This window comes from Diadema setosum, chromosome 18 (genome assembly GCF_964275005.1).
Source record: "Diadema setosum chromosome 18, eeDiaSeto1, whole genome shotgun sequence".
Classification (NCBI taxonomy): Eukaryota; Metazoa; Echinodermata; class Echinoidea; order Diadematoida; family Diadematidae; genus Diadema; species Diadema setosum.
In genome coordinates, this window is record NC_092702.1 from 37,509,743 (window position 1) to 37,536,520 (window position 26,778).

Below are 26,778 nucleotides of genomic sequence, written 5' to 3' on the forward strand. Positions count from 1 at the left end.
TTCGTTATTCTACCTGAAGTTGGTCATAAGATACGCACATTCTTTGCATTTTCGGATTAACAAACCCAACTAACAATTGACGTTTTCTGAATGTTCTTGAAATAGTACATTCCAAGTTCGTTATTTGGACGTTTTGTCAAAACGTTTTCAGAACGTCTTTTCATGGAAGGTTTTCGACGTATTTAAAACGTTTCAAATGGGCGTTAAAAAGTTTTTTTTTTTTTTTTTTTTTTTAGACATTAAAAAAACGGGTCATCCCACTAGATCGACACCCACGAGTCATACAGCCCACGAGTTCGACATTGAAAACAGGTCCATCAGTCATACAGCTCACGAGTCATGGTACAACCCATGAGTTCGACATTAGGCAAATAAAGCCCACGAGTTCGACACTAGGTAAAAACAGCCCACGAGTTCGACAGATACAACACGGGGCTTAATGTGTCGGTCTCGTGGACCTTGTTAGCTTAGTGTCGAACTCATGGGCTGTATAATTATGATCGTGATCTGTATAACTCGTGGGCTGTATGACTTGTGAGCTGTGTTATGACTCGTTGGCTGTATAACTCGTGGGTGTCGGTCTCGTGACGTGTTCTGCGGACGTCCAGAAAACCTTTAAAAACCGTTTATCACCAAAAAACGTTTTTAGGAATGGCTAAAAAGTCTTATGACCCTTTCCAGAACGTTTACAGAACTTTTCATATCCGTCGAACGTCCAGAAAACCTTTAAAGAACGTCTAATAATATGTATGTTTTTTCATTGTGCATTTAAAATAGTTATGAGATTATAGTATAGACCTATAGTCCTATCTAAACTGTTCCTAATGTCCTTCGACACATCCAATTCCCAACTGATCATCTGTATCACGTTCTTTTATATAAGGGCAAAAATGTTGTAATGCGTGAAGGTATGGTCACTAAAATAAAATCTCACATGATACCTTTTTAGGCTTAGTGTTATTCTACTGTCCATTTAGGAAATTTGCCTTGTTTGCATTCATACACATTAGCCCTTTGATACATACAATGAATACACAGGCCAACATAGCAATAAACACATGTACACGGACATATAGACACACTAGAAATATACAGCAACACAACATCAACATCAATACCAGAAGATACAAATACACAACACTCAAGGAAATGTAATCTATACACATGTAAATCATCATCTCACTGGGTGTAATATATAATACATTATACAAACAATATAATAACTGCAAAAAAAAAAATTAACCACCTATCCAAATAATTCTATCACATCACATGCGCTGAACGTCGCCCACCTTCCCTTAAAAAAAAAAAAAAAAACTAAAAAAAAAATACCGAATAAACCATTTAAAAAATCAAATCAGATTTGAGAGGGCACTTAATATTTTATATTCTGTTAATAAAATTATGGTTGCCACGGCAACGTCCCGTCTGATGGCAAACACAACATCAAGTCTCCGCTCATCTATACCTCAGTACCATAATATCCACCAAATTTGATTTCAATAGCTTCATGATAATTGTGGAAGTATAGTTCACTTTACAAGATTATAATGCAGTCACCATGTTTAACGTCCTGTTGGGTACAAACACAAAGAGCACCTGTGTATATCTCCACATTAAATCATATACATATCAACTTAAATAAATTCCTCAGATACTGTTTTGGGGTAGTTCGCTCCACAAGATTTTGGTAATATTGTGGTTACCATGGCAACGCTATGACTGGTTACACACATAAATCGTATCCTCCACATCCGTACCTAAATGCCACAATGTTCTCCTAACCTAATTTCAAGTTCAAAATTGTGGAAGAAGTTCACTCCACACGATTGAAAAATAAAAAGAATAATAGATACAGTTGTCATGGCAACGCCTTGTCGGATACAGACACAAGAGTGTCTTGCATAGCTACAATATCAAAATATGAAAATACCTCTTCATATATAGCACAAATTGTAATTGTGAATAACTGAACAATAACGTATATAAGCAACGTACAGTACAACAATGTAGTTAGAAAGTTTGAGTCCAGCATATAGATGTCGATGTCTTTAAAGGCAGCCGGTCGTCGCAGGCGATTCGCAGCTCAGTAGAAAAGCACGACAAGCTGCTCCTCCCGTTATTGTACCCCCGTGCGTACCGAATGCCGAACACGACGCTACGCAGCGCACCAGCGAAAACCTGATGGGGCACGAGCGCGCCGTGCGAGCTGTCCACTGTAATTTCAACATGGACGCCCGAATACCTACCGAATGGGGCCGAATGGGTGCATGCACAAAACCGCACAACAGCCATGCGCATGAAAATCTCTCCCGGTCCGCGACACAAGAAGTAGTGAGAGCTGTCGGGTGTACGTACGTACGTATCTGGCTCCAGTCTCTGTTTATATGCACTATGGTGCCAATTTCAGCAATCTAGGCAATAATATTTAAAAATGTCTGAAAATATTATATAACAATATCATAAATTATTCATATATTACGTTGTTTAATATTTGGTATTTATAAATATGCTTTGATGAAAAGATATTAAAACTCTAAGCTTCATGTATAGCAAGTTGCAATGCATATGGCCATATGGCAGGTTGTTATGATCTCATCGTGCAATGTTGTCTGCTGCGTCAGCTGCATGTGTTATACGTACAGCTTACAGTACGTTGGGCCGAATCGTAACATAACAAAGTTGATAGAAAGTCGTCGGTACCGGTACTAACAGTATGTCAGTATCAATATTGTGTGTGGTATGCGAGTACTGTTTGCAATAAAAAGTGCTGTACTGTTTCGGCTTAGCCTTGGCTTTGGTTTAGTAATGAAACCTCACAATGGAGATCAAACAGCCGTCCAACTCGAGGCAACGTATACACGCTATCGACGAGTGGAGAACGCAGAGAGACGTGTTCTTAGCTGGAGGACAAGTAAGAGACCAGAGGGGGAGGCTTCAGCGTCAGCGTGCCGATGAAAAATTTGCTTTCCACTTGCTGGAGTTGCATGAACAGTTTTGCAGGAATTTTTATTTAGAATGTGCAAATTCGTGTTACGACATGCACGGTGGAATTGTGTTGCCACGGCTTACGCCAATCAAGCAACCCCAGCTGGCCAAGTCAACAACTTCAAGGAATCCAGATCCAGATGATGTGTAAGTAGAAGTCTACACATGAATCAGTGATTGAAGTGGAATGACTTTTTCTAATCTAGTATCAGTAACTTTAGGGCATTTGCGTTTGATCGACAAGTAGGCCTATTTTTCTATGTATAATTCCACGTTCTCATTTATGTCAAATTATGATAATGCCGTAATTGAAATGACATTTGCTGGGTCAGTTTAATGTCATTAGTCCCATTAAATGAGAAGTTTTTCATATCAATCATGTTATGCAAATTCCCCAAGAATATGATTTAGGATTTGCAAATAAATTTAAAAAAATGAATAGATCTATCGCAAGCTCCATCATACATGTAGTCTAACCCAATAGATCTGGTAGAACTCTAACGTTTAAACAGGGGAACTAAAGGTTCAAAGATGACAGATCTAACAATAATAGATTCTACTCGAGTAGTTTAGGCCCTACTTCGACTTGAAGGTATGTCGGTTGGTGCACGGCCCCCTTCTATCACGGCCACAGTTACACTGTGCAGTGCAACTGTGGCCGTTGGCCCTGCACGGGCACAGTCGCTTCCCCGTCCTGAATTTACACACGCCAGGGCAAGTATGGTTGGACCTACTACTAATCGACCGCCTGATGTTTATCTGCTTGATAAGAATATTTAACACTGAAATTCACGTAAAAAAAACTTGACCTACGTGATTGAGAAAATCCAGCTCTATCAAATGCCGTTGTTCCGTTTTCGATTCGAAGTTTCAGTGCAAAAATATCGCCGACGAACTTGCGTGGCCGCGTTTCAGCTCCCCGCGGTACATCGCGTTATTAGGATCGACCGCTGTTTTTGCATTGACAATGCACGCAAACCGAGTTGTATTGAACACCGTGTTGATGTACGAAGCTTTTTAGAAGCCTTTTAGAAACTTCCATAGACATTACATAGTGCTGTCATTACGATTCGGTGAAAATATTCATTCGAAATTTTGTCCTTGATGAAAACCATTAATGAACAATGAATTATCGCGTTTTCCCACACCATCCTCATCTACATTCAAAGCCAATCCATTTTTATGTGCTTTGCGCGCAGAGAAGTGCGTACTAAGTGTTCAGTGCACGAATTATACGCGGTCGGTTTCAATAAGGGTGGTCGATATGTATATAGTAGGCCTACACAAGACACGTCAAGGTCTCCGACCCAATCGTCCGCGTTCAGAATGGACAACTCGGCGGTAATATCCGCTACCCATGACGATGTGTCATCGTCCATGATGGCCACCCTACCTATATTTAATCTGATCTGACGATTACAGTGTAGTTAACGACTGACGACGATCGACGGTGCGATCAGAGAAGGCGTACACTAGCCACTGTAGTCGCACGAAGTATAGGCAGCTAGCTACTATAGCTCATGCGAACATTGCATCACACAGTACATACAGTATACCATACATTCAATTCACATTACACAAAACGTACTCCCCGCGCTCAGATCAATCAAGCGAGCAAACGAGATACTATAGCGCGATACATTGCTTTAGGGATGTCTTGCGCACACACACATTTCGCTTCGTAGCAACTTCGGAAGCGAGTTTACGTGCTGCCGCCCGCGGCTGAAATATGTCCATGTATCCTCGCGACTGGGTGTCTTTAATCTATTTCCGCTAGTTTTCAAATTTTAGATTTTTCATTTACTTGAATATTTATAAAAATGCATGAAAATTTATGATATAGATTGAGCCAATGACGAAGACGTATAGCTGACCTAATGAAACTTTTTTTTTTTTTTTTTCAAACGTTCATTGAAGCCTGTTTTCGGATTAACAAACATTTAGAATGTTGAACGTTCGGGATAACGCCACAGATCTAATGAACTAATTGAACTTTTTTATTTTATAACAAATAGGCCTACAACAAAAAAATAACAGATATCTCTGGTATAAGGATTTGTGTGTTTCGAAAAAAAAAAAGCTTTGGAAAAACGAGCGAACCTTTGTGTATGTATATGTAATATGTATGTATGATGTATATATCTATTTCTCTTCATTTTCATATCAAATGAAACTTCGGAATGTGGTCACCTGTTAGCTTAAAATGCCTACCGATTTCTTACGAAACAATATCACGCCAAGTTACTTTGAGTATGGACCCTACACAGTGGCGTACCGTGGGTCAAGACATTGGGGGGGGGGGGGGCACCTCGTGGAAAAGTAATTTTGAGGGTGTGTATGCTTGTGCGTGCGTGCATGTCTATGTGTATGTGTGCGTGTATGCGTGCGCTGTCAGTCTGCAAACTTAATGGGGACTACAATACATAACGGAATGTGATACATTCCACAGCGCAGTCATTGAGCAACATTGTAAGTTTTCCTTACATGGATTATGGAATGACGATGTGAAACGACAAATTACTGGCCCCAACATCAGGAGAATTGCATAACAATAGAAATGCGAGAGAGCTTGAAAATTTTGACATTTTACAGTCCCAAAACTGCCGTTTGTAGCTATATTTTTTCGCTTTGGAAATTAAGGGGGGGGGGGGCGCACCGGGCGCAACTGCTGGCAATTACTGGCAGCAACATATCAGGAGAATGGCATAACGACTAAATGCGAGCGAGCTTGAAAATTTTGACATTTTACAGTCCCATAACTGCCGTTTGTAGCTATGATCTTTTCGCTTTGGAAATTAAAGGAGTGGCGCCACGGGCGCCACTGCTGGCAATTACTCTCAGGATCAGGAGAATGGCATAGTGATTAAATGCAAGCGAGCTTGGAAATGTTGACATTTTACAGTCCAGAAACTGCCGTTTGTAGCTATATTTTTTTCGTTTTGGAAATTAAAGGGGAGGGGGCGCACCAGGCGCAACTGCCTGGCAATTACTGGCAGCAACATCAGGAGAATGACATAGCGTTTAAATGCGAGCGAGCTTGAAAATGTTGACATTTTACAGTCCAAAAACTGCCGTTTGTAGCTACAATTATTAATTAAAAATTAAGGGGGGGGGGGGGTTCGGTGCGCCCCCCCCCCCTGGATCCGCCACTGGTAGTCAAGGCTTGTGCCGAAAGGGTGGTTGGGTGGGTGTGGCGCGTCGCCACCCTTCGTCCTAAGCCCCCCCCCCCCCCCCCCGCGCCGGTTGCGTTTTTTTTTTTTTTTTTTTAAGACGGCACAGATTGGGGCATGGCGCGTGTTAAACCTATGGGAAAAACGTTGGGTTAGGGTTTATGGTTAGGGTTAGGGTTAGGGCTGGGGTTAGGGTTAGGGTTAGGGTTTGATGGTTAGGGTTAGGATTAGGATTATGGTTAGGTTTATAGGGATAGGGTCCCCAATCTGTGCCGTCTAAAAAAAACACGCCCCCCGGTTTTGTCGAAAGGGTGCGTTGGGAGCGTTGGGTCGCGTCGCGTTGACTGGAACCCCACCCTTCGTCCAAAGGCCCCCCCCCCCCGGTTTTGCCGAAAGGGTGCGTTGGTACTTTTTCTCATGTAATATTAAAAGACGAGTTTTTAATTTATATTTAACCTTCAAACAACCATTTCAAAGAGGCTATCGTCCGGATCGGTTTACACTCTACTTGGTCTAATGACAGCCAGTTGGTCTGATAGACTGTTTAATATCAGTTGGTCTAATAACCAGTTGGTCTAGTCATCATTTTGTCCAATTACTGTTTGGTCTAATTGTAATTGGTTTAATTACTATTTGGTCTACAGTCAATTCGTCTAATAATAGCCATTTGGTTAAAATGAAACAAAAGATATCTCGTAACACACGATCGCCACGATTAAGAGCGAGCAAAAGGAGGCGAAGTATTATAAAAAAAATGACATGCATACTCCATGCAAATTTAATTCCATGTAGGCCTATAAAGCTGAGGCGGGTCGTTACCATTCGAACCTCCGGCTCTATCTGATTTACATTAAAAAATGTCGTGGAGTAGATTTTTCTTACAACACCATATTTTACTAAACTGATATTAGATTTCAAATTTATTAGTTGAGTTGTTTGTGTTATAGACGTTCGTATTTACCGCAAATTATACTGAGCTTGCATATTTTTGACGTTGTCATTGTTGAGTTGTCAGTTTTATTTCTTTCGTGACGATGACGCATCCACCCGCGACGTGTCCCGATTCCCCGGTGATACGAGTGAGATTCCCGATCTATGAACGTGCTGTCCGGTGGCGCCACTGTGAAAGCCTGTACGAGTCATATAGTTCTGTGGCTGTGGTGCGCTGTGCATGCGATCCATACCAGCTACAGCCCTCTTGTTTTGTACACAAAACGACCAAAGACGACGTAGAGTCTACATGTAGGCCTACAGTGTATTTCGTGATACGTGTACCTTTGAATATTCTTACCATTGCCTAAGCCTGAGTACAAATTCGGCAGGAAAGCTAAAGGGCTTCCTCGATAGAGCGAACAGACGGTGCGATAACTGCGACCTCATGATTCTCTGACCAACGACAGGAATTCAGTGTGTGTTATTATAGGTAAGAAGTGTCTGATATAACTGTTAGGCCTATTTGAGGCAATTTATAGAGAGGCTGGGAGTAGGAGAGCCGAGTCTCGTCTCGAAACCATTGTCATTGGAGAGGGAAACTGTATGGTTTATAGAGTCTAACGTTAGATCTATACCATATAGAATAGTGCATAGGCCTACGGTTTCGGGTTATAAACAGAGTTTTGTCTCTCGAGTCAACCAACTGTTACCGTAACAGTAACAGTAGGCCTACACTAACAGTTAACAGTTAAACTGCACGTACAGATGGGCGGGCGCGGCGGGTTTACGAGTACCGGTACTTGTAGTCTAATGTAGATCTAAATTTACAACCACTTTGAATGTAAATTTACGTTATTTATGTAGTAGGACTCAGGCCCGGCCTAGTAGGGCCTAACGTTACCAAGTAAATTAGGTTCTAACCTAGCTTGGGGGGGGGGGGTGTTTCACAGAGCCGTTCTTAAAGTTAAGAAGGACTTAAGTGCGACTGGTGATCAGTTCTTGTGCTGAATTATTGAGATTCTGATAAGTATAGCACGCAAGAACTGATCACCAGTTGCACTTAAGTCCTTCTTAATCTTAACTTTAACTTTAAGAACGGCTTTGTGAAACACCCCTCCGACCAGACGCTGTTAGTACGCTGTGCGAATACAGGTCGCTACCTACAGCGACTGGGCTGTGTATGGACCTAGTTAGTTCTTTCTAACCATGACTCTGAGTAGTAGAATCTAGACACTATTCTATGTGTAATCTAGGCCTATAGGCCGACAATTGTACGAATCTTGTGAAACAGCTTGCAGTAGTGCCCAGTGCAGTAGCAGTACAGTAGCAGTGAGTGGGTTTTTGTTTTACACAAACAGTGGTCAGCGAGTAATATCACATCCTTCCCTCGGCAATTGTGCACTTGCACTTTACAGCCCTATATTATCAGTACCTTATTCGCCGTATGCCAAGGTGAGACAGTGATAATATCCTATGAACCACCACGCACTAAGCAGCTGGCGAGCTTTTCTTGCTGTATGGCATGGAACGCCGTTTGACAAGTGATAGGGTCACAAAAAGCCCGCCTCGCTCACTGCGCTTCTGTGGAGTCGACACATCAAACACTGTGCGATCGCGCGCGAACCAACTACGCGGCCGCGGGCGAGGCGCATGCGTGTGTGTGTGTGTGTGTGTGTGTCCATGTAATGGCTGCCCGTAAATAGGTAGCTATACACACTTCGCACAGCGTCTGGTTGGGCTCGGCGAACGGTATTGTAGGCCTGGACGAAATAAACACTAACAGACGGACAAATCGGGATAAGATTTTGAGGGTTTTTTATTATGATTTCACAGAATAATTTCGCCAAGGCCGCGAGTGGACATATGTCCTCTGAAATAGGTTAATTAGTGATCCCCTGCTTAAGATATATTATGCAGAATTCATTCATAATAAAATCATGATTGAAGCACGGAAGTTTACCGTTGCATTCCGTTGTGTGCCAATGCACAGCATCCTGTTTGTCTGGGGTCTGCTCGCACTCGATCACGCCGCGCCTTGCAGCAAAAGACGTTTATAGAGCAACCATGTGGCGTACCGTAAGTGCTTTCATCACACACATGTACACAGTACAGTGCCGGAAGACACGCTGTCGAACTTGAGTACCTGATAGGTACTCGAATTCGCATGCACTGCTCGATTAGGGTAAAATGTCACACTGATAATATAGGGCCGTAAAGTGCACAATTGCCCTTCCCTCGCCCTCTTTCTAATGTTTAGATGAAGGCATCCACCGCATATTGTGACGTTTGAGACTCTAACGTTAGATTCATCTTGTCCAGACGTCTATAATTTTTGAAGAATAGCATTGATAGGGACTTTTAGATTTCGCATCCAGGATGTTGGACTTTGACTTGATGACATCCTTGGAGAAAATGAGACCAAAGGCCACAAACAATTGTTGCAGTTGAGCAAATTGTGTAACCATGCATGCTTCATAGAGTTTACATGGTATTTGAAAGATGATGGGCAGAAAGATTTCATCAGTAAATAGCATTTGCAATAGTAATCATTCTTTCATGTAAACTGACCATCTTAATGAAAAAAAATAATTATCACACTTTTTTAACAGATATCTGCTGATTCTGCAGGGTGTACAAGGTGTACGACATCCAAGGATTCCTGCCAGCCTACCCAGTTGAAACTGAGAAATCATGAAGCTGTATTCAATCAGTGTTCTACACAAAGGCATTTCAAGAGTTCGTGTTCTCAAGGCAGTCCATGACTTGTCATCCTTTGGATACTTCCAGAGATCCAGGTATGATGCTAAGGAATTAAGTATAGTAGTATAGTACAGTCAACCTTGCCTAAGTCCAATGTATTTGGACTGAAGAAATAGCTTCGACTTGGAGAAAATTTGACATATGAGGGATTAAAATTAATAGAATATAAAGAGAAGAGGGCTTGAAAAGACCTTCGACTAAGGCAAGGTTTCTGTATCTACTGTACAGTATAGTGATAATTATGCATTCTTGTTCGTGGATATTCAGCAATGTCCAAAACTGGATATATTACGCTGAGGTGTGAAGCCGGTGGGGTATAATATGTACAAGTTCAAGTAAAAACCATCCCTTGGAGCTGAAGTTTGATGAGATAGTATGCCCTGAATAGTCCAGGGATGGAGCTGTGATGATGTCTACCGGCAAACCATTCCATATAGCCTTACAGCTGTTGGCATAAAAGAGTATTTGAACACATCTTTGGTAAAGTATGTTGTGAGAGGCTGAAATCTAGCTGGATGGGAAGAGGCTGAAATCTAGCTGGATGGGAACTTCTCAATCTCGTGTTGGACACTGGAGAGAATGTAGTAGTCTTTATCGATTGCAATGAGGTCATGTGATATAGCAGTATCTTGTAGAGCATGATTTTGATGGTATTTTCTCTTTTGGATTGGAGCAAGGCCCATTGCAGTGAGTCAAGTATTGCAGTTACACTCTCAGTACCATATGTTGGTATTCTTCACAAATCTTGCAGCTCTTCTCTGTATGGCTTCAATCAGGTTGATGTAGGTCTGATGGTACGGGTTCCATACAGTTTAGCAGTATTCCAGCTGTGGTCGTACTAGAGAGACATAACGTCGCTGGGGTGACAAAACCTCGTATCTCAAAAATGTCAAATGTTCAGGAGAGCGAAAAAACATGGCGGCCAAAGCACTATAGTGAATGGGAAAGCCTTCTCTTTGACATGTCATGGTGGCTTCATTTTTGGAGTAAGACAGTTAGGATTTGGCGAGGACATCACTTGACCCATTATTTGACCATTAAGCTAAAAAAAAAAAAAAATTTGACATTTTTGAGATACGAGGTCTTGTCACCCCAGCGACGATAAGTGTGTTTCTTTTAAGTGTGGATGACATCGTTTGAGATTTTTTTTGATGAGACCTAGCATCCGATTTGCTTTCAAAGTGATGTTATTTATATGAGTTTTCCATGTGAGCTTTGAGGTGAAGGTTAGACCCAAGTAAGGATATTCAGTCACAGATAAGAGTTGATCCGCACCAAGATGATAGTCAAAGCCAACATTGTTGCGTCGATGAGAGATCTGCATTACATGACACTTACATTTTGTATCAGCATTAAATTTCATCTGCCATTTAGCTGACCAAGAGTCCAGCACATCAAGATCTTTCTGGAGAGCTCTGCAGTCCTCGGCATTGTTTTACGCGATACATTGAACAATCATTAGCAAACAGGCATATTGGGAATGAAACAGAGTCTGTTCTGTCGTTAATGAAAGTGAGAAATAATAAGGGCCCGAGTATGGTTCCCTGCGGGACACCTGAGATGACATCTGTCCACTCAGAGGCTTCACCGTCAACCACAACAAGTTGGGACCTTTTGGTGAGGAAGTTTTCAAGCCACTTCCAGAGAGGGCCACGTATTCCGTAATGATGTAACTTTAAAAGTAATCTTTGGTGTGGGACGTGATCGAACGGTTAAGAAAAGTCAAAAAGATTAAATCCACTTGTTTTTTGTCATTCAGGGCTTTAGCAAAGTCATGAGCTGTGATGATGAGTTTAGACTCACAGGAGCGTCCGGGACGAAAACCATACTGGCTGTCAATAAGGACATTGTGCTAAATGGTCCATCACTTGGCTAAAGATGATTTGCTCAAGGATCTTGCATGGTATTGATGTTAGAGAAACTGGACGATAATTGGAGGCTACGCTGCGATCACCCTTTTTGAAAATAGGGGCTATATTGGCAATCCGCCAATCATGTACCTCGCCAGTGTTGAGAGACTGCTGGAAGATGAAAGCTAGGAGTGGCGCTATTTCTTCTGCCATCTCTTAAGTATTCTAGCTGGAACTAAATCTGGGCCTGTGGCTTTGGTGATGTTCAAACCTTTCAGCAACTTGGAGACACCATCAGCAGATATTTGTATCTCTTCAATACTAGGAAGTGGAGTATAACCCATCGACGGTAGATTGCTCATGTTTTCGGTGGTAAACACAGACTTGAATTGGTCGTTGAGGACACCTGCTTTCCCTCTGCTGTCAGTTACTGTTTGATTTTCCTATATTAATAGTGGTATGCCAGTGTTGTCTTGTCTCTTGGCTTTGATGTAACGCCAAAAATTCTTCTTATGCTTGTCATCAGGATCTATAAGCATTCAGTTAGTGTAAGACCAGTATGCAGCCCGAATCTTCTTTTGAATATTCTTCCTGTATAATTTGAAGTTACCCCAGTCTTCATTAGAGTTTGAAGATTTTGCTTTCTGATACATTCTTGAATGATCTGCTTTAAAATATCAACAGTAATGACAATCTTTCACACAGAAAGTAAAATTCCATGTCTCTCAGGTACTTGCCCGCCCCAAACACTTTAGCAAAAGTCACTGTCAGCATATGCTTGGCATTTGAATGTTATAGTTACAATGTATTTAAATCACTATTTGTATAACTATAAATACTTCTAGTACTCCGAGATCATTGTCAAATGCATCACCCTCAGTATATTGTAAAACACAGAATCTTCGCATTCATTATAATTTCGTGAATTTTGGGAGCTCTAGCCAAGATTCAAGGAATGGAAATGCACATGAAAGTTGTTAGCTTGTAGTGCAGAATTCATCATCAATCTCCTATGCTTTGAACATGCCATCTTGTTAATAGAGAGATAATGCATGTCAATGTACAGAGGTGCTAAATATACAAGATACTAGTTGTATTACTATGGAGGTCAATCAACTCTACAGCAGCCTGGCAGCAAGAATATTTTATGATTCCTTGCTGCAAGAGGCCAGTATCAATGAAATGTCATGTGAAGTCCACATAAGGACATTTCTTGTGATGTACCGTATTTCCTTTGTCTTGTCCATGATCAAAATAGGCAATATTTCTGTGATTTCTCATGAAAGCACTTTTTTTTTCTCTACCTTATTCTTTTCACAGTGTTCAAGAGTTCATGACATTTACTAGCAAAATAGTGGTTGAAAGAAATCAACCCAGAGTACGAGCATCAGTACAAGAGCAAGGTAAGAACAAGGACTGTGTAAATATGATCGATCCTTACATGACAAAGATTGACTTGCTGATTCACCCTGTATTCCATTTATCATTGTTAAGCTGATTCTGTACTAGATTAATGTAATTGCTTTTTTTTAAATTAAATATATATTTATTCACTTATTCATTTTGCTGATAACTTGTCTCTGGGATATCTCAGGTTTTGATTTACTTCAAAACTTGAGATATCCTACAGACAAGTCATTATCAGCCAAATGAATAGTGAATGAATGTAGTGAAGAACTTGTGTTTGGTTCCATATCTTCCATCAGAATATACCTTCCATGTGATGTGCAGAGAAGACTCGTTAGCGTGTGTCATCATCTCAGATGCTGAGTACCCATCAAGAGTGGCTTTTACCATCATCAACAAGGTGAGGTAGCATCCAGACTTTTCTTTCTATAGAGAATATCTGAGGGAAAGATATCTCCTCACAAGTCTGCCATTGACTAACACAAATCTTCACTGAATTTTCTAATTTTGACATAAAGTTTGAGAAAACATCCATGATCCTCTCCATTAAAGAACATTTATTTTAAAGTTAATAACTAGGCAGTATTAAAGTTTTTAGTGTTGATAGTTGCAGTTGCTCAGCTCTAAACTGAGAGGGTGAATTGTATTGGAGAGTGAGAAGGCAGTTGACTTCTTCGTCTCATTTAATTTGCTTATACTGTATTACTGTGGCAACTCAACTTTATGTGAACATGGTGAGAGGAAAATTCTATAACGTGTATGTCACATGACTGTATTTTCACTCTTTCTCTCTCTCTCTCTCTCTCTCTCTCTCTCTCTCTCACATACACACACTGTTTCATGTGATCTGCATGTACTTCATTTAAAACTTTCAGTGTTTTGAAATTAGTGATTTGCTCATCAAGTATGAGGCGGAATGTTTTATGGTTAATGATAAAGGTGAGTTGATTTAGTTAAATCATGTTATGAAAGGAGTCACAGATTTTGTAAATTTATCATTCTGAAGATATATTTGTAGTAGTTGGCAGTTTGTTTCAGTCACTGGCACACATAGAAACTGATTGAGGTAAAACAATGTTTGTATATTTTGTACCAGATTCTGGAGGAATTTGCAAGTGCTGTCTCACCATCGACCTGGCCAACACTACAGGAAAACAGTGCAGATTACAGGGGCCTTGAAGGATATCTTTCAAGATACCAGGTATTGAAGTCAAATAGCAATAGCATAGAATGGGAATTAATGTTCAATATACATGTGTTGATTTGATTTGAAATGGTTTATTGTACCAAAAAAAAAAAAAATATATATATATATATATATATTGTGGCAGCCAAAGTCCGAATTGTGACAGTTTCACACAATTAAACTAGTACAGTATATCCAAATACCTGCAAAATGATTTAGAGTACATTCATGAAGAAACTTAGTACACATGTATAATTCATGAATTACTCAATATGTGAACTGGTATCTTCTGGGAGGGAGGATCCTGAGGAGAATATCGCATGTGGTATGTAATGAGCAATATATGGTTAAATGATTGTGTTCATATCATTGTTTGAAAAATACACCCTGGTACTTATCTGAAGAACGAGTCATTATGTGAAATGGTATGTACACATGTATGTACCCAATAAAAAGTGTAAATCAGTCATAGGAAACACAAAATTTATTTGCTGGTAGAGTAGATACACACATGCATTATGACTGGGTTTGGATGTAATCACATGTCAGAAATCTTTAGCTTCCACAGATGATTGTGGACATACTAACATGCAAAGCTTATTCTTGTGTTGCATGTGATATGAAGTCTGGTATTTGGCAACTGCTAGTATCTCAAACAAGTCAGTCATAAATTAGTGCAATTAAAAGTGAGTTGATAAAAAATGACACATAAATGTGCATTTTGCTCAGTTTTTCGTAACTTGGTCTAGAGTCTCAGGTGTACCAATTTTAACTATTCTGGGCCATTTTCGTAAAGTAATATTTAAAGCTTTGTTTAAAGCTCATTTGTGTAGCATGCTGTCATTTGGGTTAGTGCTGTTTGCTGACCCCTGATTTATGTTGTGCTGTCTTGTTTCTGCATCATCTCTTCTTTCTTCATCACTTCCTACCCGCCAGACACCAAGCGAAGCTGATCCAATGATGAAGATCCAAAAAGATCTTGATGAGACAAAAGTGATAATGGTAGGCTACTCATTGATATGTCTCCAGCTCACTTGAACCAGTGACCTGAGTGAGCCTTCTTATTGCTCTGAGTCCATTGGTTGTCTTACATCAATGTTGTCCATGGTGGGCGTCCATAACCCTTTTCATATTTTTCTTGCTCTCCCTCGGCTCATTTTTTAAAACTCAGTCTTCTTATTTTTTATTTCTTTTTTAAATGAGAAAAGACAACTAGAACATAGTAATTCATTATTTAGTTTCAAATCATATATCCTTTAATATTGGTGATCTTCCCTAGATAATAGTCTTGCTACAAGCACAAATGAAATAACAATGTCAACACATTACTCTTGATTCCATTTGTTTGTAAGACATACACATTTTTGGTGAAGTGTTAAGCAGCTCTGATATGCTTTTTCATTTACAGCACAGTACGATAGAATCTATGTTACAACGAGGGGAAAAGCTCGATGACCTGGTTGCCAAATCAGATGATCTAAGTGCACAGTCAAAGACATTCTACAAGACAGTGAGTTTCCCTTCTTCCCTTCTTAATGTATATGATACAAATAGCATGGATTATAACTTGATATGTTGTTTGTCTTAAGGTACACACAAAAACCTCACTCATTGTGATAGAATTCTATTGGTTAGGTTGCCCTAAGTTTGCCAAAATGTCCTTTTTCTTCAGTTGGAAATGTTCAGTGGAAATGTATGTATGGTAACAATTATTATCACATATGTCAATATACTATATCAACAATGACATGACAGGATCAGAGGTCAATGCCACAGGTCACTAAACTTTTGTCCCAAATATAATTTATAGTACAGTGGACTCCCGTTATAACGAAGTCCTCGGGACCGGCAGTTTTCTTTCGTTATAATGAAATTTCGTTATAACCGAATGAATAAACAATAAAAATACATAGAGTTGATAATGTTGCGGCCCTAAATTTTATTTCGTTGTAACCGGAATTTCGTTATAACCGTGTTCGTTATAACGTGAGTGCACTGTAATAACTGAGCTAGAAAAATGCAGAGGAAATGTAATGTGCTATGAAGGAAAGAAATATATTTTCAGTTAGTGTTCTTTTGAAGAAAATGAATGTCAATACTAGAGTTCTACAGAGCAGGAATTATTGAATAGATCTAAAAATGTGAAAGAGTTTTTGGCGGGATGTAATGATTGTTTGAGAAAGCACTCTTAACCCAAAAAGCCAGTTTTACAGACTTTTCAAAACATAGATTGAAGAGCACTTGAAAACAGTAAAGCAGTAAGTGGAAATTTTAATGTAAGTGCTGCGTGAATGACTTCTTCATTCGGTTGAAAAGAGTACACATTCACCGGTACATTCATACATGAACATGTGTATACATTCATTCATTTATTTTGGCAAAATATAAAATGATATTCAGCTTACAGGTCATTACAGAGAAACAAATACATGCCAGGACTCCTAAGAAGCAATTATGTGCTTGTGGCTGGAGTCCTAAAAAAAGAAAAAGAAAAAGAAAAAAAAGGTAAAATACATACAAACAACCAACACTTGTTGTGACATGGACCAATACATACAGAAGATTAGTCCAAATTGAAATAACACATATGTGTACTTAAATCATCTGTTATCAAACAAAAAAATACCGGCGTAATTTGTTGGAGGACACACACACACACACACACACATCCATCCTAAGTGTACAGAGAAAAAGAGATGAGAGAATTCCGAAAGAAAGGTAGAGAAAGAAAGGAAGTCTAGTCAGTCATGGATAGCATAATTTGTCTAAATACAGTCTGTTTATATAGAACTTTAAACCTAGAAAATGTAGTGCTAGATTTTAAGGTCACCATCAATAGAATTCCATTCCTTGACACCTGTAAAACATATGGATTGCAATCTTAAGAGTTGAAGAAGTGAAAGGTTTACGAAAATTGTAGCGTTCCCGGATGGGATGTGAGTGGAATGAGGAATTCATCTGGAACATGTTGCTCAATACATCGGGCATCATATTTTGATGACATTTAAACACAAACAAAACGTGTGGTCAACTTGGCAGGTATCATCACTAGTGGGCCCCAGTGCCCCCAAATTATAGAACCTTTAAAAAGAGATATTCTATAGAAAAAAAAAAAAAAAATTTCTGAGTATATGGCAGATCCTGAGGGTGACCCCCTTAGGGCCTGCACCAAATTTGGGGGCCGTCTTCACATTATGATTTTTTTTTTCCTGTTATACATGTAATTCACAATCAAATTTTCTACAAACTTGGCAGATATTATGGCTAGTTTGATAAAATATCCAAATGGACACCATGCCCCCTCTGCAGGCCGGCCCTCAAGGCCCCCAAATTTGCTCTGTTTTCTCTAAGGTGATAGTCTGCAAGGATATGTGGAATGTGAACTTGTGATACACAGGTGAGCACTACACACCCCAGATCTCTTGTAAAGCTCTGTAACAAATGTTTTTGATGTGTGTGTATTCCTTCTTCCAATCAATCCAATTTTTTGCCTTTCTCATACTCCTGCAGGCAAGAAAAACAAACTCCTGTTGTGTTATACAGTGATGAACGTTCCAAGTTTCTCCATGTCTGTGACCTGCTGAGTTGGGCGCAACCTGCTTCGCTTCAGTTACGTTGTTTTGTGTAGTACTTGCACTGCTCAACCCACCCCTTAGGGCACCACACAGACTTTCACAATTTGAGGAAGAATTCATATGATGGGATTAGAGAGAGTGATGGCTACGTACAATGAGAATCAGAACTGAAGACTATGGCTGCCAATGTTGCCAAGAGACACTGCAGAACTTTTTCACCACCAGCATTCTGTTGACATCTATGTTTATTCGTTGCAAATTTGCACATAACACAGCGAGTTGCTGATTGACATGGGAGGTATGCCTGGATGTCTTGCCTTCCATTTCCAATGCATAGGAAACACAGAGAACTTGTAAGAAAAGAAACAGTGCTTGTTAAACCAAATGAACTCTTCTCAACATGTGCATGGATTCTCCAACGATACACAGATTTCTGACCTACGTGTGTATGGTAAATATAATGGAGCTATCAAAAGAACAGTCAGTTAAATCCGATGTGATTCAAATATGAAAGTGAGTCTTTAGTTTTATATTATATAAAATGAAAATATTGTGTAAATTATTTTTACATTACTTCCTCTAGGCTGTAATGTAAATTTAGAAATTGCTAGAGCAAATCACTACATGTGTTTCACAAATTTGTTATCTATGGCAGATTGAATAAGTGTACACTGTATAATAAAAATGGACTACTCTATTCCCTGCCCCAAAATGTGCTGGAGGCATAGTAACCCATTTTTTGGGGCACATCAGAAATCCTTATTTTAAAGGTTAGGGATGACAATATTCAATCTGTGTAGTATTTAGGGATAAATTAGTCAGCATTCTTAAAAAATGAAAGGACAGTTATTGGTTGTTATCCATGAAAATGTGCTATTATTTGAGTGGAGTCTCCTTTGTATCACATGGTGGTCTCAAGAGGGTAACTGGTTCAAGACATAAAGACGAAAACTATTAGACACAATTCAGAGACAAACCAAAATCAAGGATGCCAGTCTTTAGGTAAAAGCCCCACCCTCCCCCGATAAGGAATAGAAACTTAGGTAAACATGGGAAGCTATATAAAGACAAGTATATATGGAAAGCTATATGAAGACATGCCATAACAAGTGTTGAAGTTATATGGCAAGCCATGGCTGCAGTGGGCACCATGTCTTATCTGTTACTGCAGGAAGAAGTCTAATAGATATCATCAATAACAATAAGTGAAGTAATAACAAACATTCCTCTGTGTACATGTAGCGTACTTCCAGTGTGATACTGATCAATGTGCTCCACTAAGTAAAATTTTTAGAAGTTAAAAAAACAAAGAGGTTTCTAAAACATTGTACTTAATCACATGCACATTGTGTTAGACCACTGGATGGTGTTTTGCACATATCCTTAAATGAAAAATTATTGAAGAATCCCTGTGACACCATTAAGCATGCATTTGTCATGCAATCATGCCTGGATGTTAAGTTGGAAGGATGTTTTGATAACGGAAGAACATGTATACTTTTGTATACCCGTTGAGGATGAGTCCCGAGTGTACTCGGGCAGATGTTTGTGGGAAATGTGTTTTGTAGCAAAATCAGTCCGTTTAAGACATGTCGTCTTGGTGTTGTTCTGAATTGGTGTGTCACTTTTGTTTCTGTACAGTCTTGATAGATTCTTGATCCAGTTTACCAGGAAACCTGAATTACACTACAAAATTAAAGATGGCCCTTCCCTTTCGCATTCCATCCCAAATACAATTTTGTAGCACAGAACATGATATATTCCACCAGAATGACAAGACTATTGTAAATCTACAACATTTCTGTGATATTTGAAGGTTGTTAGCCATTAAAATTCAAATAATGCACCAAACGCTCACCGTAACGTATTCTGTGTACTAGGCCCAGCTGCATACATTAATCCTCCTGTGGTTGTAATATGATACTTACACTTCGAACAACAGATAATGCATGTTAAAGCTGTCAGAAAAGAAGAATTCACTAGCTTCTCTTACTTTGTTATCAATGGCAAATAAGAGCACACCACTTACATGAACTACTTGTACAACTAAGTGCTTCACACAGGTCTGTAAAACTAGACTAGTATTTAAATTTGTAATTTTTGCGAAGTTCGCAAAAAATATTCATATCTTAACGGTCAATTTAACTAAACAAGTAAAGACCCTCCTGAGGTCAAAATTTACAGGAGGTTTCCAAATAGTGTTTTCTTCAATACCTAAGTGTTCTCACCAGTTTTTCAAAAATTTGCATGCAAAAGGGATTGGCTGTCTTTAATAGAACTGAAATGATAATGCAGGGTTCCTAAGTGTATCTTTATTGCCCTCATCACCATGTCTGTGTATTACCCCTATTATGACCTAGCATCAAAGGGTTCTGAGAGGCAGTGTGTTTTCAGGCCTCCTTTTCACCCTAGATAAACAACGTATCATTAAAATAATTGAAAAAAAAAAGACCTCTGGATTTTGGTAATACTTGGCCCAAAGTATACTACACCTGTATATGAAATGTAGATTAGAAGATTAGATTTGCAACAAAATCTTTTTGGCCAGTGTTCACTGACAATTAGGGTCAAAGTAATTTTCTAGTCTTAACTTCACCTGGAATGTGCAGTGGTAGCATAGTTGAATAGGATAAATAGAAATTATTGGGCAATTAATGATAAAATTCTTGGTGAAAGATACACTGAACTGTTGCTGGGAGGTCACTCTGTAGCCATAACTCAAGCAACAAGTCAGATGAGACTGAGTTATCAAGTACATGTATCTAGGAATAAATGGAAAAACTATTGCATACTGAGACTTACAGTAAGGCTTATTTGATTCTTTGTGTCAAAGAGGATAATGAACTGCGTTGTTCAATGAGATAAGAATGGGGAAAAGAACCAATGAACCAATGAAAACAAACAGTGTAGTTACTTTAGTTGTCATTTAGGAGATATGTAGTTATTTTGTCATGTTGATGTTGCTTTATTTTGCAGAAACAAGAAACAAGTTGTGGGTGGTAAAACTCAGCGCAGACCTAAAGCTAGTTGTACATGTATTTTATTTGGGAAAGACAGAACAGATTTGTATCACTGAGGAGAAAAATCTTTATTTTGATTGGCTCAGTGATGTGATGTTGGGTTACAGTTGAACTCGCATAATACTGAGATCTACTTCATTTCTTCATTTGGACAAAATGATAGATAAAAGAAATTGATGGCTAATCAAGAGCTTATGACATTTATGAAGTAAATTTCAGTGCTGAGATATCAAATCAGCTCAACTTTGTGCAGTGTTTTGTTTTGTTCTGGTTGTATAGTAAGTCCCTAAAATGTAATGTTATCTCTTTATTAATGTATTTAATATAAAGTGTAGTAAAGGACCTTATATACGTATTGTACATGAAATGCAATTGCCAATATCTCTCATTATGTAAGTGTATTTCTATAGTGCAGTAATATATATTTTCAAGTTTTGCACGACATGATACTACATAGATATGCCGGATATATTTTTTGATATATTGCCTTCCACTTTCACAGCACCCTTTTTTGTTGCATTTGCACCCTCTGTAGCCTTTGAGTTATTTACTTCAAGTCTTATATTTCTTATACCCCCACCCACACATAGTGTGTATGGGGATATATAGGAATCACTCTGAGGTCGGGTGGCAGAGCAGTTGATTGGTCCATTGTTTGGGGAGTCGGTCGGTTGAGCGGTCTAACAGTCGATCTTTCTTTCTGATGAAAAATTGTGTGGATCGAACTGCTCTCACATTTTGAAAACTATTGACCCAAAATTTGGCACGTGTGACCACTATTATAGGTAGGGCCTAGATGTGCAAGACCCCTTTTTCATCAGTATAGAGCTATGCATGTTCATGATAATAGAATACATATTTTCAAAAAAATCAAACAAAATGTTGTGGATCAAACGACTCAGATTTAACCCGGTGAGTCCTGAGTATACTCTGGCAAGTGTCTATGGGAAATGTGTGTTGTAGCAAAATCAGCCCGTCCTCCACAGGTTAAAGCAATTCAGTTGAAATTTGGCACATGTGATCAGTGTAATTTGTAGTGAGCTAGACACCTTTACTGTTAGTATTAAGAAATCTATTGCCATGGCATCAGCAGTTTAAAAATACAAAATTTGGGGGATTGAGTTGCTGTCTCAGTTGTTGAGCATTTGATTGGGATTAGAGACATGATCGCTATGATAAGATATCATGCAAGACACTTTTAGTGTTAATACTCTATATCTGTTGCCATCCAAATACAAATCATCCAAAAATTATGTGGATTGACCTAGCTCCCTCAGTTTTTGAGGAATTGGCTTGAAATTTGGCACATATTACTGCTGTAGTTGTGTATGTACTTGTAGATGTGCAAACTTTATGTTTTTGTCAGTGTGTTGTCATGGTAATAGCATTATCTTGATGAAAATTACACAAATTGCAAATGGATTTAGCTAACTCCCTCACTGTACGTGCATTTAACTTTAGATTGGCACGATTATGACCAATTAATGAATTAGAGATGTGCAGAACACATCTTCCCACATTGTTGAACAATGTGTTGCCATGGTAACAACATTTTTATGAATGAAAATCGTACACAGATATTGTAGATTTAGGTAACTCCGTCAGTTTTTGAACATTTGACTTTAGATTTGGTGCAAGGACCAATATAAATTTGAGGTACAGTGTGCAAAACACATCTTTTGTCAATGCTGAACAATGCATTACAATGGTAGCAGCATTTTACTTTGAAAAGCACACGCAAATTTGTGGATTGAGCTGAATACCTTGGTTTTTGGACATTTGGCTTGAAGTTTGGGAAAATGTAAGCATGATTATGTAGATGTGTAAGCTTCATCTTTTGTCATGTCAAACACTGTTGCCATGGTTACATTAAAAAATGTACAAAAATGTTGTGGCTTGGGCTAACTTCCTCAATTCTTAAGCATTTATCTTAAAATTTGGCAAAAATGAACAGTTCAGTTTTTTAGATGTGCAAAACACATCTGTCAATTTTGAAGATAACAGATATTTTCACATTGTTTCGGATATACATGTATCAATTTTGTGAGTCGGCCCTTTTTCTAATGATGAAAGCACACAAGAAACATTTTTCTCCCATCCATAGTCATACATAGTTCTGCACCCTGAAATTGAGAGCCCCAAAATATTTTGATTAGATTGAAATATACTTTCAGAAAGTTTTAGTGAATATTTCAAGAACTAATGTAACCAGTTCAGTTCAGTTCAGTTTATTTTATTTTAGCACGGAACCTGTTTTCAGCCAATGGGTGTTCTTCAGCTTGTCCGTGCCCATGACAATGTTTGCTCGATTTTTGCACACGTGTCAAAGGCTATTGTAAAATAACTGAATGTGATCCATTCAGTCAAACAACAAGCAAGCAAACAAAAAAGAAAAAAGAGAAAAACGCCTGTACCTTTAGTCTCTGTAGTGAAAGCCATTGTACAACCTGCCACTATATTTTTGTCACAGTTCAGTATCTGTCGACTTGTCTAATGTGAACCAAACTTTGTGAAGCATTTGCATCGTGAGGATTATTTGATATATTAAAGCATAAAATGCATGAGAGTATGATCCAAGATCGTGATTTTTGTCCAGCATCTTATTTTTTTCCGCAATACATTGTATTTGGAATGAAACAATTGTTGTGTGGGTCGAGTGAATGCATAAACGTATTAGTGGAACACATCAGTGAAGGTGGATGAATATGGGACAATCGGTGCAATTGTAAAAATTTTGGTTCATCCATCGCGGGACAAGAGTGCTACAAAATTCGTGATGTCACAGTAGGACAACTACATAAAGAAAGCACACTGAAGAAAATTGTACAAATATCCATTTTTATTTTATTTTTTTTAACGAAATCAACACACATTCCTGCTATTTGAAATCTTGGAATGCTTCCATGGCGGTAGAAAGTTGTGTGGTAGAAGGCTTAACGGCGCACCACGTAATCTTTCTTGGTCCGGGATGTGTGTGGCCCTGAAAAGGGCGTACCCACTGTCGAGTTTTCGACAAGCATGTTTTTGCCGTTTTTAAGAGGATCCTCATGTTAAAAAACCCCCCCAAAAACAAATATCAACAACAACAACAAAAAAATAAACAACAACAACAACTTTATAACATGGTATCGAACGAGGAGAAAAGGAGCGGGATAGGAAACTAAAATGATTTTATGCCATGCAGGTTGACGCTATGTACTGATAAATATCTCTATCAAATTTTGCAACGCAGATTGTTTTATTAATCTTTACTATTTTGATATGTATTAACAACAGTATAAATCTAAATTGTCATCCGTATGTATGGATCATAGATTCAAAAATTCATGTTGTAATAGATAAATTTTCAGTGTTTACACTTGCATTAAATTATTTTCATAATACACAACAAACATGAATAATTGGTAATTACGTTGTATTATTCAAATAGCATGTATCACCTTATTTACAGTATAATCTAGTCGAAAAAAACAAAGCAAAACAAACCAAGCAAACCCTGAAGATATCTGTATTTGTATCGGTAGTGAGTCATTGATTTGTGTGAAAAGATTTTATTAAGCACTCTTGGTAACCAGCTGTTTCCCTATACATCGTATAAAGTGAAAAAAGAAAAGTAGGCCCCCACTGATTTTTTTTTTTTTTTTTTTTTTTTTTTTTTTTTGCTGCAAACAGCACCAAAATAACGGTGAACCCAAGTGTCTGTCAATGATCAAGATCAGATTTGGGCTATTATCTCAGCTTCTATTCTTATCACGGGTGCTGCAAAGTTAGGATTTTTCCCCGAACACAATTTGAATCTGTCAAGTTTAGTCATGGTCTAGGCTGTAGTATTATAGGTGCAGTCTCCTAAATTACATAGGCCCCTAATCATCTTTTCTTTTTTTTTTCTTGGCGAAAATTTAGCGCTGTACACCATTGTAGATGTTTACATAAGTATAAAGAAAACGAATACAGCGTTTGAAGTATGTCAATGTGTGTGTGTGTGCGTGTGTGTCTGTGTGTGTCTGTGTCTCAAGTGTGTGTGTTTGTAGATATGGTTGTGAATTATGTTTAAGCTTGAACAAAGTATAGAGTGAGGACACTTGTGTATAACTTTTTGTGTAATGAAAAATCATAATATTACTACTTGCATCAATTAAAAGTTAAAATGTGCAGTCATGATAGGTAGAATATCAAGTGTCATGCTTGCATGAAATGGAGTATTTAATGATGATTCATTACTTAAACATTATTTGGACGCAGTGTAAGGAGGAGATTTTATAGTTTTGTTTATTCGGGCAAAAGTTACCAGTTGGTGCAACCAGACATTTTAGTATAGACCTAATCTCGGTTATGCGCTGTTAGTCCTTATGAACTTGGTCCAAAGACTTCCAACATAAGCAACGCTCTTAATGTTATGTGCACTGAGAATGTGCACGTCTATGTCTGAGGATATAATCATACAGTATATATACAGGGCTCGACACTAACGGTGGTCCGGTGGCCCGGGGCCACCAAAAATGAAAGTCGGGCCACCACATTTAAAAAAAGGGCAAATTTGGTGGCCCGCCTCAGGCCACCAAAATTTTTTGAAAAGTATGTCAATAAATTCGTAACTTTTTGCGCCGGAAAGTAGCAGGTAAATTTGTTTAAAGGATGGATGAAAAGGACTGAATGAATGCCTGAGAGTGAGTGTTGCGAGTTTGTTGAGGTTTATTTATGAGTAGATATGTCCAACTTCCAATTCTTACTATGATAAAACTTAAATATTTGACTCATTAAAAAAACAGGACTTTTAATGGTTTTTATTGTTTTTTCAGGCCACCAAATTTTTCTCTCGGGCCACCAAAAATTTGAAATTGAGGAATTTGGTGGCCCCATCGGGCCACCAAGCGAAAAAGTTAGTGTGGAGCCCTGATATATATATGTACAAAAGTATATGATAGATGAGAAGAAAGGAGAAATCGGTGTGTAGCTTTGACATCATTATTCCTCTTACTGTTCCTCCTTTCCGGAGAAGCGCAGGATTTGAAAATTTGGTGTTCGCCGGGAATATATAATGATATATATATATATATATATATATATATATATATATATATATATATATACAGTGTATATATATATCATATATAGATTTTTTTTTTTTCTGTCTGCTGGCCGAGCATCTATGGAATACGTGACCTTTCGCTTCAGCGTCGCAATAGTCTCATCTCCGAGCATTACTGATAGAAATTATTTGACCACTTTCGTTTTTATCGATACCGAGTAATCAAAGAGTTATTATAGTAGTAGTAAGAAGGGGAAATTGCTTTTATATTAAAGTGCAGGGACGCAAAAACATGAATAAGCCATAGATAATGGTGATGAAGAGTTTGCCTCGATACACTTGAGCAGCTGAAAAAGACTGCTAGTAAAATAAACTGCAAAATAATGAATTGAAACGGCTGAAATTATGCTAAGATGCTCGCTGTTTCGATGAGGGAGGAGAAGAGACGGGCGAGCGCTTCGTGCAGGTAGCTCAGCTCAGCAGTGCAAAGAGCAATACGTACTGAGACATCATTTCACGTTAATCATGTTAATTGTGCACCACCAGTTTGCTCATGGTATTAATCGGTGAGTATAATATGGTACACTATATAGCTATATCGTTTTAGGGTATTGTGAAGATCAGGTAGATCAGGGAGGTGGAGCAACAATCTGTGCCTCGTATTGATTACAATTATTTTCAGACTATATATCTGTAGCGTGATTCCACAAAATGTTGACAGGCGCGTCCGTTTATTATTGTGTCCAAGTCTGTAATAATCCTGTCTCTCACGGCGATCGTGCATGCTCTCGCTCGAGCTATCTCGCTTCCAAACGTGCAGTTTTTGTTTTGTTTTCTTTCAACATGTATGTCGTGGCTTG

At 38.6% G+C, this 26,778-nt stretch overlaps 1 protein-coding gene across 2 annotated transcripts; it reads left to right on the forward strand.

Moving 5' to 3' along the window:
* Positions 1–7,443: 7,443 nt before the first annotated feature.
* On the forward strand, positions 7,444–23,466 carry LOC140241491 (synaptobrevin homolog YKT6-like). Of its 2 annotated transcripts, none has more exons than XM_072321220.1 (8): positions 7,444–7,581; positions 9,701–9,886; positions 13,022–13,104; positions 13,408–13,508; positions 14,205–14,309; positions 15,231–15,296; positions 15,703–15,804; positions 17,805–23,466. In XM_072321220.1, the coding sequence occupies exons 2-8, from the start codon at positions 9,783–9,785 to the stop codon at positions 17,838–17,840; spliced, it is 597 nt and encodes a 198-aa protein (XP_072177321.1). In that variant the 5' UTR covers positions 7,444–7,581; positions 9,701–9,782; the 3' UTR covers positions 17,841–23,466. The 2 variants fall into 2 exon arrangements, with proteins under 2 accessions (XP_072177321.1, XP_072177322.1); XM_072321221.1 differs by having other exon boundaries at positions 7,460–7,571.
* Positions 23,467–26,778: the final 3,312 nt, after the last annotated feature.